General features: G+C 40.5%; 1 protein-coding gene across 1 annotated transcript in view; it reads left to right on the forward strand.

Annotated features, from left to right (window-relative positions):
* Positions 1 to 20,050, forward strand: part of TMC1 (transmembrane channel like 1) — a 73,234-nt gene that overhangs the window by 7,822 nt on the left and 45,362 nt on the right. The window contains exons 2-4 of the mRNA XM_050913071.1: positions 856 to 921; positions 1,051 to 1,423; positions 6,927 to 7,067. Of these exons, the coding sequence (XP_050769028.1) occupies positions 856 to 921; positions 1,051 to 1,423; positions 6,927 to 7,067 (580 nt within the window). The remainder of the gene's footprint in view (positions 1 to 855; positions 922 to 1,050; positions 1,424 to 6,926; positions 7,068 to 20,050) is intronic.

Consider the following 20,050-nt stretch of genomic DNA (forward strand, 5'->3'; position numbering starts at 1 on the left):
AGGAGTATTTTTCTTTCTTCTCTATATATGCATGATCCCAGTTTCAAAGTGTACCAGGCAAATGAATTGGATACTTTCCTGGTTGCTGATGGGTAGCAGAGACAGCATCTCTTACTGAACTTACTGAGACTGAAAAACTTAAGCAAGATCCCATCCACCCCAAACCAAAGATATTTCTGAGCAGAAATACTACTTGCTTCGGTAAATAGGCTCTCTCTCTAGAGAGGCTCTCTAGAGTCTCCAATGTTTTTATCATCTCCTGAGTGGTAGAAGAGTACTGTGGTACAGCACACAAGTGTGCTGGGTCAACTTTTGTCACTATGCTTAAGATTTGGTTGCTGGAAATGAGTGTAAGTCTCCTCTTTCTTCTGGGACTGCACTCTTCAGCCATGCTGCAGCTATGAAGCTTCATGCCCTCCAGTCAGTCAAATCAGAAAATGATTCTTTTAATATTCTTTAATCTCAGCCAGTGCTTCTCTTTCATATGTTTAAGAAAATCTCTGAGAATTGCCTGAGAAGCATTTTCATCTTCCTTGTTCTTTTCCCCAAATTGTAGGATATTGCTACCATGTTTCTTTTAGAGGGTCCTCCTGTCCTACATACTTCTTCCATGAGAGGGAGTTCTTCATGGCATCACTTTGGGGCTTACTTATTTGAGTGCCAAAGGAAAGTATAACTGTTTTTTCTGTCTTCATCTTATTTCTTGAAAACTATTCGCCGTGTTCCAAAAAGCTGGGTTTGTGAAATAGTGTAAGGGAGTACAATGCAGTAATTACCAAGAATTTCTTAAAACCCCCACATTCCTAATGACTGATCTACACTCCGCATTCACTGGCCTTTGTTTTCACTCCACAGATGGCAGTGATGTTGACAATGAAGAAGGCAGTGCAGCTGAGAATGAAGAAAATGTCAAAGAAACAGGTCAGTAGTGTGGATTACTTTGAGGCCACACTCAGATGTTTTCTGATTATCTGTATGAATAAAGGAGGAGGAAGGGTCTCCTTCTAATGTGCTGCCTTCTTTCATGTGTCTTTTTTTTCTCCATCACAGATAAAGGGGGTAAGAGAGCAACACCGAGAACCAGAAGGGGACATGCCAGAGGGAGAGCCAGGCGTGGTGGTGAGGAGGATGAGGATGATGAAGACGGGACAAGGAGAGCTGGGCATCGCAGGCACAGAAACCGTAGAGGACGGGGACGAGCAGCTGGAAATGAAGGCAGTGATTCTGATGGAGACCCTGCAAAAGCCAGGAAGAACCAGGCAAATCAGAAATCCAAGGAAGATGATGAAGAAGAGGAAGATGAGAAAGGGGGTAAAAGTGGCAAAGGCAAAAATGAGAAGAAGCAGGACAAAAAGCCTGATAAGAAAGGGAAAAAAGAGAAGGCCAACAAGAAGAAAAAAGACAAAAAGAAATCAGGATCTGGGTAATTCAGTAGATTTTTTTTTTTAATATAAAACCATAATTATCTTACATAAAACCTGCTTTCATTTATAGGTGTGAAATACCAAGAGTCAGTATGACTCCCTTACTCATTACAGTTCAATTAGAGCTGGACAGATATTTTTTTTTCCTGCAGTGAGGAAATGCTGGCTAAGTGAAATGTGAACTTTCCACAAAGCCATATGCACTTCAGTGGAACGAAGTCAGGGGTTTGTCACAGCTCCAGGGTGGGACCTCGGGAAATGACCAGCCAGGATCTTCTGGGACTGCTGACACCCTGAAGATTCGGTCAAATCTGGTCAGGCAGAACAAGGACTCAAGCCAGGGTCACCCTTATGGTAGTTAAATATCCTAAGGTTATGAGCTGTTCTCTGGAGAAAGGGAGTGAAAGTGACAGAGGAGGGGAGCAAATGACAGAGAGTGGTGATAACAGGGGAGATCTCTCCTGCTTTTTCCTTTCCCCAAAACTAAAATCCCCAAAGCCCAAGCTGATAACCGTCCAAAAACCCAAGGTCTAGTTTTATTTCCAGTGCAGAACTAAAATCTTGACACTTTTCACAAGATTGAGTTCTTGTTTCCCACCCAGGTTTGAGCCAGCTTTTTATAAAAGATCAGTGCCAAAATTTCAAGAACACAGAACCAAGGCCTGAGATGGGTTTTTCCAGTCTGTCTCCCACTCACTCCCTCTGAAACATTATTGTTCACTTTTACAAAGTATTTAATGCAACCTGGGGTCTTTGGAAGACCTCACTGACATGGAGCACTTCAGAAAATTATTTTGTATTTTTCTGCCATCCTGGCATTCTTTTGTTCCCTGTCCCTTCTTGTGCTATTGAAAGGAAACAACCCCTGGGAATGGTGTATAATGGAGCAAATGGAGCTAGGCATGCTTATCTCAGTGGAGAAGGAGAGAGATTCCCCTTCCCCCATTCAGCACTTGCTGCAGCTGTCTGTGTTCCCAAAGGCATCGCTGGAGAGCACAGCAGGAGTCAAAGGAAAGAAAAAAATACAGTGAGACATGCTATTGCATTAATTTGTCCATGATCCCATTTCAATATACTTCTACTTCATTTCTCTTCCCTACAAGAATGCCTAAAATCTTTCTTTGTGCTGGTTCTTCACTGTGGTGCCAATTATACCCCTCTGTGCAATTTCCTATACTTATATAGCAACAGTCCTGAATGTGTCAATCCACGTTCCTTTGCTTATTATTTTCTTCCATTGTAAACATTTACTGAGTGTTAATTAAAAAAAGACCATTGAAAAGATATAATTGAATGAGGGCACAAGGTTTTTTCGCTGTCTTCCAAAGTTCTTAACATTGAAATACCTATGTTTGGGCTAAATAATTAGAAATCACTACCTGGATCAAGACTTTGTTCTTGAAACAGTAAGCATAACATTTGAGGAAAACTGGAGGATGGTCTGGAAGATATTTCAAGAACATTATATTTTTGGACTTTTAGGGGACCAGCTGACAGGTTTGCAGAGTAATAAATATATTTTAAAAGATTTTTAAAAGAAAAACAAAAATAATGTAAGAACAAAAGAAAATAGGCTGGTGATCAGTTCAACTGTGATTCAGATAAAGGATTTGCAAACCTTCAGGACAGAAGAGAAGGGTGGTAGCATAGAAATATAGCCTGCCTAACAAGTCCATGAGAACCTATCAAAACAAATGCTATGTACTGTTTAAACGTACATCTTGCTGATGTAGTTTTTTAATTGCCAAGACATTTCAGCAAGAAAAAGCATGATAAGAGTAAAATAAGAAATTGAGAAAGAAAAAACCCAAGAAAACGCTGAAAAGAAAAGTAAAATTAAATGTGATGTTATTCCACAGGGACATAATATTGTATTTGCTGCTGTCATTGTGGATTTTGCTAAACTCTACAAACACTGCCCTTTTTGGCTAGGTCACAGTACAAGTCAGTAGAATCTGCTGCTGTTACCCTCTTCCTCCCCGCTACTTTTCACCTAAATCAGGAAAACCTCTTTATTCTGCCTAATTATTATTAGATTTATATCTACCTAATTAAACCTGATTATTCTACATAAAGGACATAAAGGAATCCTAGATGAACTCTGTGTTGATTCTTTTTTTTTATTTAACCTGATTATTTTGATCTCTGCTAATTTGTGGTAGTGAGTTTCCCAGGGTAATTCCATGGTGAAAGGAGTTATTTCTGGGGGAGTTTTAAATCTGCTCTTAGATGCTATTGGTTGCTGATGTGGCTGATTGTTACCTGTTAATGAGGGTGTGAGGAGGGCCTGCTCTACACTGTTTATAATCATCATCCCAAAAATATTCATGATAAATTGCTCCTTATAGTTTCACTGTGAAGATCTGGGATATTCCTAGGTTGAAAAGCCATTTTGTTCTTTACTGGCTCGTCTGGTTGTGACTGATTCGTCTTAGATAGAAACTGTAGACAGTCACTTGAGCTACAAATCCTCAGAGAAGGAATCTTATATTCTGCCTAGCCTGTGCAATTTCTGTTTTTACTGTATAGCTCTATATGTGAGCAAATCAACTGATTTTTAGCAGGATTACTCAAGAGTGTAAAATTTATGCAAAAGTCCAGAGGTACACGGAAGATTAAGGCAGTACAGGCACTGCATCTTTTTGCTAGCAGGAAGATTGCTGAAGAGCACTAACTGCCAGGGGATGTTATGGGGATTATCAATAAACAATAGAATTTTCACAAAAAACTAGGAAGAAATGTAGTCAAATCTATTCACTCATCACTCCAGACTCTTAAAGTCCTACCAGTCTTTTCCCTGAAAACATCCAAGCTCCAGGAAAACATTTTCATCTTAATTTTTACATCTATAAAATAGTTTTTACAAAAATCATGAGAAAAGCAGATTACAACCATAAAGAGGAGATGAAACTAAAACCAAAACACAGATGTATAATATGGGCATAAAACCAAAACACAGATGAATAGTATGAGCAAGTTCATTATGTGTGTGATTTAAGGAAGTGCCATTGATTTCAAGAGCTCTAATGACTTAGGAAAAGAGGCATTGTGTACACTGAATTGGAGCCAAGGAAGAAGGGGGCTTGATGTGCGATTATTTAGTGATGCTTTATGCTCTGTGTTAGCCTGAAGGTCACAGTGAATCCTTCTGGCCTTCAAATGTATGAATCGCAACCTTTCATGAAAGGCTAAGACTTTTGGCTGCAGAAGACAGAATTTTGATTTCCTGACTTGAATCTCATAGTGTTCAACGACTCAAGCTAAAGGAAAAATCTTCTGTAACTGCATGAAGTTTGACTGCGTAGTGTAAACACTCTTGAAAATACTGATTTCTTAAAGATGCTTAGAAATTTGGAATTTTTATTATTTTCCTGGTTCCAAAGGAAAGTGAAAAATGAAAGATGAGATGTGTTTGCAAAGACAAATAAAGCAGTAGTGGGCAATGGGCAGAAGAGCCAATATTATCCCTACTTCACCTTTTGTGTTCTGCTCAGCTTCCTTTCCTCAGTAAGCTCACTGCATTAGCACCTACCACTCAGATTTCCCACCACTCTCACTGCAGTCTTGTAAAACTGCATATTTCAATTTTGCATAACCCAGCAATCTTCTGTCGAAGGAAATCCTCAATGTTGGGCACGTTGCTGTCTGCTTTGTAAAATGCAAAGCAGCTGATTGTTTCAAGTATGGATTTAAAGCTCTCTCAAAACCAGACTCCTGTAATACTTCTGTTCTTCTTAAAGACATGACTCTCTTCACATTATAATGCCTCAAAACTATATGCAGAAATCTTTTTATTGACCTTCATCCATTTGACTTAAGTTTTCATATAGCTCTTCACTTGCTTATCGCAATACTGGAATAACAATAAATATGTCCAATGTTCAGTAGCAGTCTTTCTTTCTGTAGATGTATATTTTCTGTGGCACCTTTTATCACAAGAAGTCTGAAATTTTATGGCTGACGGGTTCAACTTTCTAACATGACAGTCTTTTAAATAAATAGCATTTGAGTCTTTAATAGCAGGGCATCTGATAACTATGAAAGCCTCCTTCTTTCCTTTGCTAACTTACTCTGTGTGTCTGAAATTTTTAAACTGATCCCCTGTAGCTTTTGCTATAATGATGTGTATTTCATGAAAACTAAAGGTAGAAGACCAATGAGAAATTCATATTTTGCTGTGTTGCAAAAAGAATTTTGCTTTTATTGTATTTGTTTGTTTTGAAACTTTTCATAAATATTCTTGCTGATAAACCCTTTTGTCCTTTGTGTCACACAAATAAACCCTTTGACCTTTATGTCACACAGATCTTTAACTACAGCTGTGTTATCTGTTTTGGTAGAAGAAGAAGTTTATAATTCTTTAGTTATCCAGAGGATAGAAACTCTACAATTAGGTGACTTAGGTAATGAATCATTCAGCTCTGACATCAGATTTTGAACTTCAAACTCTCAGAAAGGTGACTTATAAGCAAAACAGTCTGAAAACTGCTTGCTTGATAAAGTCTGAATGAACTGTTCCCAAAACAAACTAGAAAATATTTAAAAGAAACCTGCAGTACATTTTCAAACATTCAAAACAGAAAAAAAAGAAGGCAAAATAAAACACAACAAGAAACAAATAGAAATGCATCAAACTGCTTTTACTAAGAGCTCACTTAGTGGTAGTCATCACTGTCAGCTTTTTAGGGCAGGAAGTCAGAGTCTAATGATTGCCTTTTTATCATTTTCCTGTTTGCTGGCATAAGAAGAGGAAACACCTGTTGCTAATGATTTGCTATATGCCATTATATGAGATGTAAGATTGCTCACAGAAAAGGATATCTATGCAGGTTTTAGGAAAGTGGACATTGCCTTAATCAGCAATGCTTTCCAAAGATACTACAAACCGGTGCATGGGTGAGAAGTTCAGATTACAAACACAACACATCAGGAGGTGCCATTACTATTGCATCTGTGCTAGGACACATCACAGCCTTGCTGCAATGTGGCTTTGAATCTTTCCAATCTCTGAAATGTTACTGCCTTGATCAGTGGATGGGCTGTCATTTGGTGCTTAAACTTGTCTTTGCTGTGGCTGTGGTGTCTCTTCTCACTCCTGTGGCACACTGAAGTGGGGTGAACAAATTCATTTTTGTGGCTGCAGTTGCAGTGTCCTCACTTGCCCATAATGAGTTTGGGTTGGACTCTTAGGAGGCTGCTTACTCCTGCAGAAAAAATCAGTGGCTGTCAGATACTTCTGCGAGAGCACTGCCCACTCTCCATGGAATGCTCTGGGTGTAGTGCTGGTTCAGCTGGGGCCCTGCACTTTGTGTGCAGGCTTTGCCTTTCATACTGAAATTAATAACAAGTCTAAGTGAATTGTGTCCTTCCTTCTGTGCAACAATGAAGGCATTTATCTAGGTCTCAAAGTTAACAAGAATTAACACCAAGTATGTTCTTCATTGAAAACTTCTGTCCTTGCTGAGTTTTGGTGATGGTTTTTGTTCCTGCTTTTGTTTGAAGCTCTGATTCTGACTCTGAGGAGGAGCCGATTACAGAGGAGGAATTGGCCAAGCTGAAAGAAGAGGTAGAAGAAAAAAAGAAACTAATTGCCACACTACGAAACAAGCCATGGAAGATGAAAAAGAAGTTGTCTGTCCTGAAGTACGGTTTGATTTCCATAACGAATATCTGCCATCCTGCTTTGCACTTTGCACTGTTTATCTGAACTTTCACTTTATTTCTAGACCTACTGACACAATTAACTTCAAACCATCTCTAATCTGTCTTTCCCAGGATGTGCTTTCATAGAAAGTGGAGGTAAATGGCATTGCAGATCAGTGCCTTCTTGTCTCTGCAGACCTGAAATCAAATATGAAAAACTCAGGTCTTTTTCTTTTTTAAGTTTCCTGCAAAATCTTTCATTTTCTTCAGTTAGGTTAATGTTGGTAAATTCTTCCACTGATAAGTTTAATATCTCATTCAAGGAAAATGATGCAATTTCAGGAATACCACAAGATTACTGGGGTGTGAAGAGAGGATTTATCTTTCTATTCTAACTTTTGGAAAGAAAACCAGATTTTTTTTAACTTATGAAAAAGCAAACTGATTGGAAACTGAGCTCGCATTTTCATGCATTTTTAGGTATGCCACATATAAAACTGTATTTTGCCCTAGCAAAACTATCACTACATTTTCATTAAGGCTAAAAATTAAGTTTTCATTTACAGTTAAATTTCCACCAAGCACAGCAAACTGGGTAAACACAGAGAACTTTATTCTTTTGCCAAAACTGTTACGCTCCTCTGTTTCGAATAACTCATTCACTGCAGTACTGCCCAAATACCAACAAAATGTATGGTCATGTTTTGTTAGACACATCTAACAGAGAAAAGATGGTCTCTTCTGCAGACAGTTTTTGATACGGATAGAAAACACAGACATAATGGTAGGAGAGAACATATGAAATATGGTGTGGAAGGTCTACAAATTTTTCCTTCTAGAAGGTAAGGTCATTTTGGGAAGGATACAGTTGTGAAGAGGAAATGGAAGGTATGTTGTGAAAGAAGTTGACATGGAAGGGCGTAAAAGAGAACAGAGTACCTAGGAGATGTAAAGTAAAAACATTGTGAAGGTGAGAGAAATTTCAGAAAAAATAGATGAACAGATTACATAATCAAATAGCAATTACTTTATTTTGCATTGTCTATAATTGAAGAATCCCCATGTACCTAAAGTTAAAATTTGTTGTGTTCTTACTATGAACAGAGCTTCTATTTTTATAGCCATTCTTTTAACCCAGTATTGTTAGCAATTCCTAGTTCCTAGGAAACTTCCTAGCCTGGTACAGCCCTCGGACTATTACCCATTATTGCTCTTCCATGTGGGTGGCAATGAAGCTGCAACACGTAGTCCAAGGGCAATCAGAAGAGACTTCCGGGCCTTGGGACGGTTGGTAAGGGAAGCCAGAGCAGAGGTAATTTTTCCCTCTATCCTTCCAGCTGCGGGCAGTGATATTGGAAGAAACAGATAGATGCAGTCTGTTTTCATTAATACATGGCTCCGTGGCTGGTGTCACTGACAGAATTTTGGATTTTTCAATAACGGGATGGTCTACACAGCACCAGGCCTGCTGGTGTTGGATGGGATTCTTCTCTCTCAAAGGAGGAAGAGGGTCTTTGCTCATGAGCTAGCGAGGCTGATTGACAGAGCTTTAAACTAGACTTGAAGGGGGAAGGGGATAACATCAGGCTTGCCCATGACAAGCCAGGGGATGATTCACCAAGGTTTGAGGGATGGGGTGCTGGCGAGGGCCCTCAGCCTGTTGCTCTGTGACATGCTGGTTACACTGGAGCACACTTGAAGTCTTACAGAGAGGAGCCAGGGGCTCCTGAGGTAGTAGGAGCCAAGAGGGAAACACCAGGGAAATACCTCAAAGGAATTAAGGTGTGTTCCTCTAAAAAGATGACACGGCCGACAGCCCAGCTGAAGTGCCTCTACATCAATGCATCCAGCATGGGCAACAAACAGGAGGAGTTGGAAACCACTGTGCTGCTAGAGAGCTACGACCTAGTTGCCGTTACTGAAACTTGGTGGGATGAATCCCATGACTGGAGCACTGCTATCGATGGCTACAAGCTGTTCAGAAGGGACAGGTGAGGAAGGAGGGGCAGAGGGGCTGCCGTCTATGTCAAGAAATGGATAGATTGTGAAGAGCTGTCTCTGAAGAACAGCCATGAGCTGGTTGAAAGCTTGTGGGCAAGAATTAGAAACCGAGCCAACAAAGGGAACCTTGTGGTTGATGTTTGGTACAGGCCGCCCGATCAAGGGGAGCCTGTTGACAAAGCCTTCTTACTCCAGCTACAGGAGGCATCATGCTTGCAGGCTCTCATCCTGCTAGGGGACTTCAACCACCCTGACATCTGCTGGAAAAGTAGCATGGAGAGCAGTAGGCAATCCGGGGGACTCCTGGAGTGCATCAAGGATAACTTCTTAGGCCAGGTAATAGACAGCCCTACCAGAGGGGATGTGATACTGAACCTGTTGGTCACCAAGGCAAGTGAGCTAATCAGACGTCAAGATTGGAGGCAGCCTGGGCTTCAGTGATCATGCACTGGTGGAGTTTGTAGTCCTGGGGGATATGGGACAGGCAAAGAGTAAAGTCAGGACCCCGAATTTTAGGAAAGCAAACTTCCAGCTGTTCAAGGAGTTTTAGTCAATGGGACCCCTGGGAAACTGCCCTCAGGGGCAAGGGAGCAGAACAGAGCTCACAGATCATTAAGGATGCTTACCATAAAGCGCAAGAGCTCTCAAACCCCGTGTGTAAGAAATCAGGAAAGGATGGCAAGAGATTGACATGGATGAGTCAAGACCTGCTGGTCAAACTAAAGAGCAAGAAGGAAATGCACAGGCAGTGGAAGCAGGGACAGGTATCCTGGGAAGAGTACAGGGACATTGCCTCGTTGTGTAGGGATGGGATCAGGAAGGCCAAGGCCCAGCTGGAGCTGAACTTGGCAAGGGATGCAAAGAATAATGAGGGCAGCTTCTATAGGTATGTCAGCCAGAAAAGGAAGGTCTAAGAAAGTGTGCCCTCCCTATGAACACAACTGGCAAATTGGTAACAACAGACAAGGAGAAGACTGAGGTACTCAACAACTTTTTTGCCTCAGTCTTCACTGGCAACCTCTCTTCCCACGCCTCTTGAGTGGATGGACCTCAAGGCAGGGATTAGGGTAGAGAAGTCCCTCCCATCATAGGAGAAGATCAAGTTTGAGACCATCTGAGTAACCTGAACGTACACAAGTCCATGTGATCCACTGAGATGCATCCCAGGGTCCTGAGGGAACTGGCTGATGTAGTTGCCAAGCCACTCTCCATGATATTTGAAAAGTCAAGGCAGTCAGGCAAAGTCCCCAGTGACTGGAAAAAGGGAAACATTGCACCCATTTTTAAAAAGAGTAGAAAGGAGGGCCCTGGGAACTATTGGCCTGTCAGCATCATCTCTGTGCCTGGGAAGATCATGGAACAGATCCTCCTAGAAGCTATGTTAAGGCACATGGAGGACAGGGAGGTGATTTGAGACAGCCAGCATGACTTCTCTAAGGGCAAGTCTTGCCTGACCAACCTAGTGGCCTTCTGTGATGGAGTAACTACATCAGTGGACAAGGGAAGACCTATGGATGTCATCTATCTGGACTTCTGTAAGGCCTTTGACATGGTCCCCCACAACATCCTTCCCTCTAAATTGGAGAGATATAGATTTGATGGGTGGACTGTTCAGTGGATGAGGAATTGTCTGGATGGTCACATCCAGAGTGTTAGTGGTCAATGGCTCAATGTCCGTATGAAGGTCAGTGAAGAGTGGTGCCCTTCAGGGGTCCATATTGGGACCAGTACTGTTCAATATCTTCGTCAATGACACAGGCAGTGGGATTGAGTGCACCCTCAGCAAATTTGCGGACACCGAGCTGAGTGGTGCGGTTGACACGCTGGAGAGATGAGATGCCATTCAGAGGGACCTGGACAAGCTCGAGAAGTGGGCCCATGGGAATCTCATGACGTTCAACAAGGCCAAGTGCAAGGTCCTGCACCTGGGTCGGGGCAACCCCAAGTATCAATACAGGCTAGGAGATGAAGGGATTGAGAATAGTCCTGCGGAGAAGGACTTGTGGGTACTGGTGGATGAAAAGCTGGACGTGAGCAGACAATGTGCTCTTGCAGCCCAGAAAGCCAACTGCATCCTGGGCTGCATCAGGAGAAGCATGGCAGCAGGTCGAGGGAGGTGATTCTCCCCCTCTACTCCACTCTGGTGAGGCCCCACCTGAAGTACTGCATCCAGCTCTGGAGTCCTCAGTACAAGAAAGACATGGACCTGTTGGAGTGGGTCCAGAGGAGGGCCACAAAAATGATCAGAGGGATGGAACACCTTTCCTATGAGGAAAGGCTGAAAGAGTTGTGGTTGTTTAGCTTGGAGAAGAGAAGGCTCTGGGGAGACCTTATTGCGGCCGTTCAATACTTAAAGGGGGCTTATAAGAAAGATGGGGACAGACTTTTTAGTAGGGCCTGTAGCGATAGGACAAGGGGTAACGGTTTTAAACTAAAAGAAGATAGATTCAGACTAGCTGTAAGGAAGAAATCTTTTACGATGAGGGTGGTGAAACACTGGAACAGGTTGCCCAGAGAGGTGGTAGATGCCCCGTCCCTGGAAACATTCAAGGTCAGGTTGGATGGGGCTCTGAGCAACCTGGTCGAATTGAAAATGTCCCTGCTCATTGCAGGGGGGTTGGACTAGATGACCTTTAAAGGTCCCTTCCAACCTAAGCCATTCTATGATTCTATGATTAACATCAGCTGTTTCTCTTGGTCTGCTTATATGACATTGCAAAAAAGAGGTGTTTGAGGACAAATGGCAAACATATTTGCAGTGAGGGTAAATGGTGATTAACTACAGACAGAAGCCTCTAAATCAGATGTGTTACTTTTTACATGATATGTTTTAGCTCAGCCACTGGTTGTGGGTTTGAATCAGGAGCCCCTCAATGAATGTCTGCAGCCTGTGTCATCCTTTCCAGGTCAGAGGGAGTGGGACTATCAATCCTTTCTGGCCTTAAAAATCTATGTTACTATGAAATGTTTGTAATTGGATGAGTGCTTCTAGTCATCCTCCTGAATGTTAAATTACTGCACTTTTTATTCTCTGAGGTGGGCTTTCTCAAGTAAACCATTAGTGAGTTTTCAAAATACCACCCTTGTTATCTGCCTTTTTATCTGAACAATTTATTTATTAATATTCAGGGTGAAGTGGTCCTTGTACATTCAGCATGGGCAGCAATTCTACCTAAAATTCCATTAGTTTATCAACTTTCAACATCAGTTTATCAACGATCTATTCTGGAAGACTAGACGTGCATTCAGTTTTATTTGCTGATATCAGAAGTTTTGTTTTAGTAAAAAATATGCATCAGTGTGCTCTTCCAGCCGTTTGCAACAATGTTTGTTTTTCTATGCTTTGCTACAGCCCCCTCTGAAGTAGACTTGGAAGCATATTATCAGCTTATTTGCCCTAGGTAAATGTGTATTCCAAGAGCAAATGACAGTTCTTCAGATTAGCTTATATGTTTTGAATCTAATTTTATTAACTGAAGAATTATGTTTATTACTATGTCTCTCTGTCAAATAAGATTTAAAAAATAGTCACCTTTTATTCCAGGCAATCCCATTCAGATTGTCACAGTTCTGTACAGAGTCATGTATATCTCAGCAGACAAAACACATAAATCCAGCAAAAACCTGGAATTAAAAATAAAACCTAAAAACTAATATTTGGTCACATTTTTAAATGTGTGAGCTGAGAATTAGGCATTTAAACCTGTTTGTAGCATCTTAGATGAAAATGATGGAGTTTGGAAGCACTCAGTACCTTTGAAAAAATCGAACCCAACCATTTACATACCAAAATGCAGTCATAGACTAAGTTTTCCAGAGTCCTGTTTTTGTAATTGGCTCTTTGGAGCCTAAGTTCAACTGAGTTGCAATGGAAGACCTGGTGTTATTATGCTGCTTAAAATAGGAAGTAATATCTTATCAATGGGTGCTCTATTATGATTGTAGTTATAACAATACACAAGTGCCTGTATCAGCACATTTTAGGGTACCTATGTATTTGTTTTGTATTTTAGCAAGTTATTTAAGATTTATGCCAGAATCATTAGTCTGTTAGATATGCATTATTCTTGTACATGTGGAAAATGGACACACACTGGCTTTAAGTGCCTTAAACTTGTAAATCAATAATGCGACTTTTGAATACTCTTATGTTAGCATCTCTTGCTGTTGAAACTTTGATCAACTGTTACTATTAGCGAGTATTTCTCTATGTCATCTGCTTCTTCCCCTGTGCAGGTTTTAGAGTATTATGGGATGTGTGGGGAAAAAAGAAACCTATCTTCTTAGAGGTAAAAGAAGAAATTTCCCTATTCTTTGTCTTTCAGCTTCCACAATAGCGAGATACGTCATTGGAGATTTTTTCTCAGCATTATGAGAAATGTTCTTTGCTGTGAGCCAAACCCCACTTCCACGTTTGTTCTGTATTAACACCTATTTTTTTCCAAGAATGGAAAAAAAATGCTCCCCAAGAATACAGGATTTGTTACATATTCATGACTAAATAAGACCAAAAAAATATACTTTTTTCATATTATTTTGAAAAGTGAATATTAGGGTTGATTAGGACTTTTCATTCTAAATATTATTTTTTAAAAGACGTGTTAATTTGTCAGAAGAAACTATTTTTGTGAAAGATTTAATTTCCACTAAATTTTGTGTTTAAAAAAAAAGATAAGAAATTTTAAATTGTTGAAACATTTTGTTTAAACATTTTCAAGACCAAACAACCCCATCGCTTTGATGATTCAAAACCAGTTTCTACTGAGGGAGCATTTTTTCATAGCTTAAAAAGTATAGGGTAGGAAAGATGATTTCTACTTAGCTCTAGTGACTACTTTGTAAAATAGTTAATCTTTTCCTTCATTCTTCTTTTCTGAAAATAAATGAATGAACAATAACTTTAGCGCACAGATGCAGAACTAGTTGCTCTGTAGAAAATGCCTTCTGTCAAAACTTGGCTGAGATACTTATTGCTGAAATGGCATTCTTAATAGAGCTGCACTGGTAAATTAGATCAGCTCTAATTTCTAATTTACATCCCTGTGTCTAGAAAGATGCATTTCAAACAGCCCCTGATTATTATCTGAAGAACTGTGACTGAGGATACTGCTCTGCTGCAGAGTGTCCCCCTGTGGTTTGAAGTTGAGCTGTACCAGCACTGTCAGACTCTAACATCACCTTGAGACACCATAGTCAGACCTTTACAGGTCTGGAGATGTGAAAAAAGTGAGGAAGAAGCCACAGAAAGGAATGAAAAGATGTTATGCAGGAAACAGCATCACCACTCTCCCAGGCCCTAAGCAATAGACATGTTAGGCTGCGGGCTGGGGACATAGTGGTCCATGCTGTTGAGAGCACGAGTCTGGCTGGAGTCCAGACTTTTTCTCATTTCCAAGACAAATATTCTCCTTCAGACGAGTTTTGTTGTTCTTTTCATTTTCCTTCCACTGGTTTACATTGTTTGTGAGTACTGTTGTTGTGCCTTTTCTCTGGGAGATGATAAGTTGTGCACATTTCCTCTTGACACTGCCTACTCAGGCCAGCACAAAAGTACCTGAACAGCCATCAGATGATAATGACCATCAATCATTACTTACAAGACTGAGAATTGGGGTGGGGTGGGGGTGGGGTGTAAACTATTGAAAAGATTTTTTGATTAGAAAAATGTACAAAAAAGTAAAACTCATGATCCATGTCTTCAGCTGTTGCAAATTGGAAAACCTCCAGGGAAAGCTATCCCAATTTACCTCTGGGGGTCTGATTTTGGGGACTGCATCCCTGTCTGTGCACTCTCCTGGTTGGGTTTTGCACAGATACGAAAGAAAGGGGAAGGTATAAAAGCTGAGCTACTGTGTTTGGCTCTGGTATACTAATCTCACTCCCCTTGTTAGTGCACATAACACTTCAGATGATAGCCAAAGTTTTGTGCTATAAAATAGCAAAGACTATTAACAGCTATGTAGTTTATATCCACCAGCAAAGCCTGTTATGGTACCATATAGTCAGAGGATTGAACACCACAACCCAGAAATATGCCAACAGTGGTTTCACTTTAAAGCTGTACCTCAAGCCAGTTAGCAAACTACCAAAACAAGTGAAATGATGATATAAAAAACCCAAAAGGCAGTCAAATATCAAGCTTAGGCTTCTTAAAGGACGTCCAATGAAATGCAGACCATAAAAACAGCCATGACAACTTTTTGGTTTTTCTGAGAAAAACAGAACATAGCAGAGCAGTCTCCTCTGCATCTGCCAGGGACAGAATATAATGTGGCGATTTTTCAGTATTTTTTTAGCATCATTTATTTTGTTACAGGACTTAGATTATCAATCAAGACAGACAAATTGGAAACAGAATATTTTATAAGTGTACAAAACCCTAAGATACATAAGGAGCATGTGTGGGATGGTGGAAAATTCTTATCTTTGGATGTGCTCTTTGTAGTCCAATGAATCAGTATTTCATCTCTTACTGTGGACATACTGGCAGTCCTGGAGGCCAGCTGGGTATTAAATAACACTATAATTTGCTCATTATTACTGCTGAACTGCTTTTCAAGTAAGCTGTGCCTGACAACAGTTGTTTTGCAGTCAGTTTTTAGCCAATCTTTTTAAGACTTGGAGAAGTCCTGGGTGATCAATATTAATACGACATTTCTTTTTAATGAGTTTTTAGATCCTGGAGACTGAAACCTTCCTGAACTGTTACTGAAAAATGTGAGCAATCCGCTTGAATCCTATTCATTATCAACAGCCTCTGAGAGCTGTAATTCATCCTCTCTCTGCAACACTGAAGTGCCCGAAGTACCGTACACCTAGCACTTTGGAAGTTGTAACTCCACACCTAGTATTAATAATTAACTCAGGCTTCTCTGGGACAATAATGCCCAGCCCCATGCAACATTTATTAGTTCCTTGTGTCTGTAATTCAATTAATAAGGTTTCTCTGAAGCTTCTTTAAATTCACAGTTAGCTAACGGGGCACACTTTGGCCTATCTTGTGATATAGATAATTTACCTATAACACATGATACCAGTGATTACAAAGCTCAGTTTTGTCGCTCTGTGTTGTTTTTGACACGTCCTCATGCTAGTGAAGTTGCATTCCTTCCAAGTAGGCATGCAAGCTGTGCATATATATGTATGTGGCTTTGGTTGTTGTGGTTTCTACAACAGTTCTATGACTTTAGGACTACTTTTTACTGCTTGATCGTTCTTCCTGTCCTCTCATTTTATTTTTAGCACAAAAGAAATGGTGGAAACGACAAAGTGTAGCAAAAGTCCACAGGGATGTACAAATAGAGGTCTTTCAGTGAGATAGTTTAGACATCAAGGTAGAAACTTGAATTAAGTAACATATTGGATTATATTTAACAAAAAAGAGCATGTGTTACAGACATGGAAAGGACATTGCAAGCCTGTTCCCTGACTGAATTGTGCCAGGTCATTGCCGAACTTTTAAGCCAGGAAGCTTAAGTAGAAGTCACGGAAAGGTGTCCTTAACCTACAAATCACAGAGGTCAGGAGTAACCCAGTGTGACTAACATGCTGCAGAGCTGGTGAGGGAAGAAAAGCTGAGAGGGAGAAGGAAAACATGTTCTGTTTGATGGCTCAAGCATCGTCTGGTAGTTAGGGTTTCTGTATTAATTCTTTGCACATAACTGCACACGTGTTTCTGCCTCATTACCCACAGGCCCTCTTTCAAGCTCTGCTTCTGCATTGAATTTGCTTTTCAGATATTTCATTAGAACTCTGGTGGGAATGTTTCATAGAATCAAGTTGTTATTGAGATTTGCATTTAACTACCAATTAAATAAGATCTTTAAGTCATGCAAATATTCATGGATGCAGCTAACAGATAGGCTGCTGTGGGGCACTCAATAACTCCTCTGTATATTTGCATGTGGTGGAGTTCCCGTGTAAGACTTAGTGTCTCTAAATGAGTGGTATGAAAATGCTATTTAGAATGTTATTGGTAAAATCCACCACACACCAAAAGGTAAGACATGCTTGTAGAACATCGAAGGTAACTTGATTTCATTTATTCCAAGAGTGGAAGAAGACTTTCACTCTTTTCTTTCAAAAATATTATTTTTTTAAAAAATAATTTCATTTCTTTCAACTGCATAATAATCATAGAATCATAGAATCATTTAGGTTGGAAAGACCTTTAAGATCATCGAGTCCAACCGTTAACCTAACACTGCCAAGTCCACCACTAAACCATGTCCCTAAGCACCACATCTACACATCTTTTAAATATCTTTGGGGATGGTCACTCAACCACTTCCCTGGGCAGCCTGTTCCAATGCTTGACAACCCTTTTGGTGAAGAAATTTTTCCTAATATCCAATCAAAACCTCCCCTGGTGCAACTTGAGGCCGTTTCCTCTTGTCCTATCACTTGTTACTCGGGAAAAGAGACCGACACCCACCTCGCTACAACCTGCTTTCGGGTAGTTGTAGAGTGCAATAAGGTCTCCCCTCAGTCTCCTTTTAAACAACCCCAGTTCCCTCAGCTGATCCTTACAAGACTTGTTCTCTAGAGCCTTCACCAGCTTCGTTGCTCTTCTTTGGACGCGCTCCAGCACCTCGATGTCTTTCTTGTAGTAAGGGGCCCGAAACTGAACACAGTATTCAAGCGATGGCCTCACCAGTGCTGAGTACAGGGGGACGATCCCTTCCCTAGTCCTGCTGGCCACCCTATTTCTCATACAAGCCAGGATGCTATTGGCCTTCTTGGCCACCTGGGCACACTGCTGGCTCACATTCAGCCGGCTGTCGACCAACACCCCCAGGTCCTTTTCCGCCGGGCAGCTTTCCAGCCACTCTTCCCCAAGCCTGTAGCGTTGCATGGGGTTGTTGTGACCCAAGGCAGGACCCGGCACTTAACCTTGTTGAATCTCATACAACTAGCCTCGGCCCACTGATCCAGCCTGTCCAGATTCCTCTGTAGAGCCTTCCTACCCTCAAGCAGATCAACACTCCTGCCCAACTTGGTGTCATCTGCGAACTTACTGAGGGTGCACTTGATCCCCTTGTCCAGATCATTGGTAAAGATATTAAACAGAACTGGCCCCGATACTGAGCCCTGGGGAACACCACTTGTAACTGGCCGCCAACTGGATTTAACTTCATTCACCACAACTCTTTGGGCCATATAGCATGTGCTACTTTTTTATTAACTATGCGAAAATTATTAACTATGCAACAATTTTGGCTATTACTTCACAAGAATGGGAAATATTAATAGCTACAGTTTTTAGTGCATGTTTGAAACATCTTCTTGTCATGGTCAGTGTGAAATATGCATTAATGCCAAATATGCATTAATTCAAAAAATCACAGTGTATTGTAACTAGACTAGAATGCAAATACAGTGTAAATGGAAAATTAAAATAATACTGTAAGTTCACCATCTGGACTTAGTTGATTTTTTTCAAGTTCTATACAAAAAATTTATAAGTACAGGAAAGCAATATATAAAAAAATGAAAGGAGTTGCTTCATACTTTTTTTCATGAAACATGAAAGTATCTTCACAAATATTGTGCATGCATGGATCCAACTGGTTTTGGGCTCCGGTCTTGCATGTGTGACTCAGTTGACTGCATGTGTAACCACTCAGCAAGAAGTTTAACTGGTATCAGATCATTGTCTGGTTTGTTTGTGCTGCAATGATGAACTTAGTCCAATGCAGGCCAATGGAGTGAAAATCTGAGAAAAACAGATTATAAAGCAGTAACATTTAGGGGTGGTTTATAACAGTTCCGTAGCCAGCACACACTGGAGTGGGGCAGTATTGGGGAAGAAAGGATGCAGGGAGAAAGGAAACCTCAGCCACCGGCAAAGTAAAACCCAGGGAAGCATTCAGGAGAGTCAGCAACATTAAACCTGGAGATGTGGATCACCACCTTCGAAACACGATGTTTTGGTTTGTCCTGGAGAAAAAGCTTACATACTGCTAACACTCTAACTTGAAAGATTGCTTGATGGAGAGTCCAGGAGGCAGAAAGGGATAAGAAATACTATTTTTTTTAGAAAACCTTGTAAAAAGACATTTCAAACAAGTGAACAGAAGGCTTGAATTAGGAGTTTAAAATAAAATAAATCTTTTTATGACTTTCATTGTGGAAAGTTCCTTCTTGTTTTGGCTTAGCTTAGTTTTACAGCAGAATATGTTTGTGGAGAACTTTTGTGTTCAGTTACAAATGCAAAATGTGTTCATATCTGCTATGGAGGATTTTTTATGTGTTAATGATTGTTTTCGTATTATCCCCTTAAATTTCTAACTTACTGCTTCACTGCAAAAAACCCCAAACCTACAATTTGAAATCTTCATATTCTGCAGCATAACTGCACATAATTAGTGACTGAAAGCACAGATTTTCTACAGCTCTGTACGTTTTGATTTCAGTAATTTTTCATGAACAAGCTCCAATGCTTGAATTACCTAGTGATAGAAGTGGTGGTAGAAGGGTTTCCTCTTAAGTCCAGAATATGATATGCTGACTTGGGAGACTGGTACATGTCCAGTTTGTTGATTCTGGCTGCTTTTATGGTACTGCTCCAGCACTGACTGCTGAGTTTATGAGGAAGCTGCCGTCTGCTGTTAGGACTACCTTATATCTCCTGACAGTGCAACAAGATTATAAATCCTGAGGAAATGGATTTAAAAGGGACTCTCGGACACTGGTTTCCTGAAGCTGAAAGAATCTGTTTTCTCGGACTTATTTGAGAGGGCTGAAATTTAAGAGTAGAATTTTTTGAGAATCAAAATGAAAGAACGAGCTGTGAGCACTGAGCCAGAAAATCTCTGAAGGACTCAAAGTGGCTTGGAAAATAAAGAAGGCTCAGTCAGTGTCAAAGTTTCTGTAGCACAGTGGCCTGATTTTGGCTGGGATAGAGTTAATTTTTTTCTTAGTAGCTGGTACAGTGCTGTGTTTTGGATTTAGTGTGAAAATAATATTGATAACACACTGAT

The sequence above is a fragment of the Gymnogyps californianus genome, chromosome Z (genome assembly GCF_018139145.2).
Source record: "Gymnogyps californianus isolate 813 chromosome Z, ASM1813914v2, whole genome shotgun sequence".
Taxonomy (NCBI): Eukaryota; Metazoa; Chordata; class Aves; order Accipitriformes; family Cathartidae; genus Gymnogyps; species Gymnogyps californianus.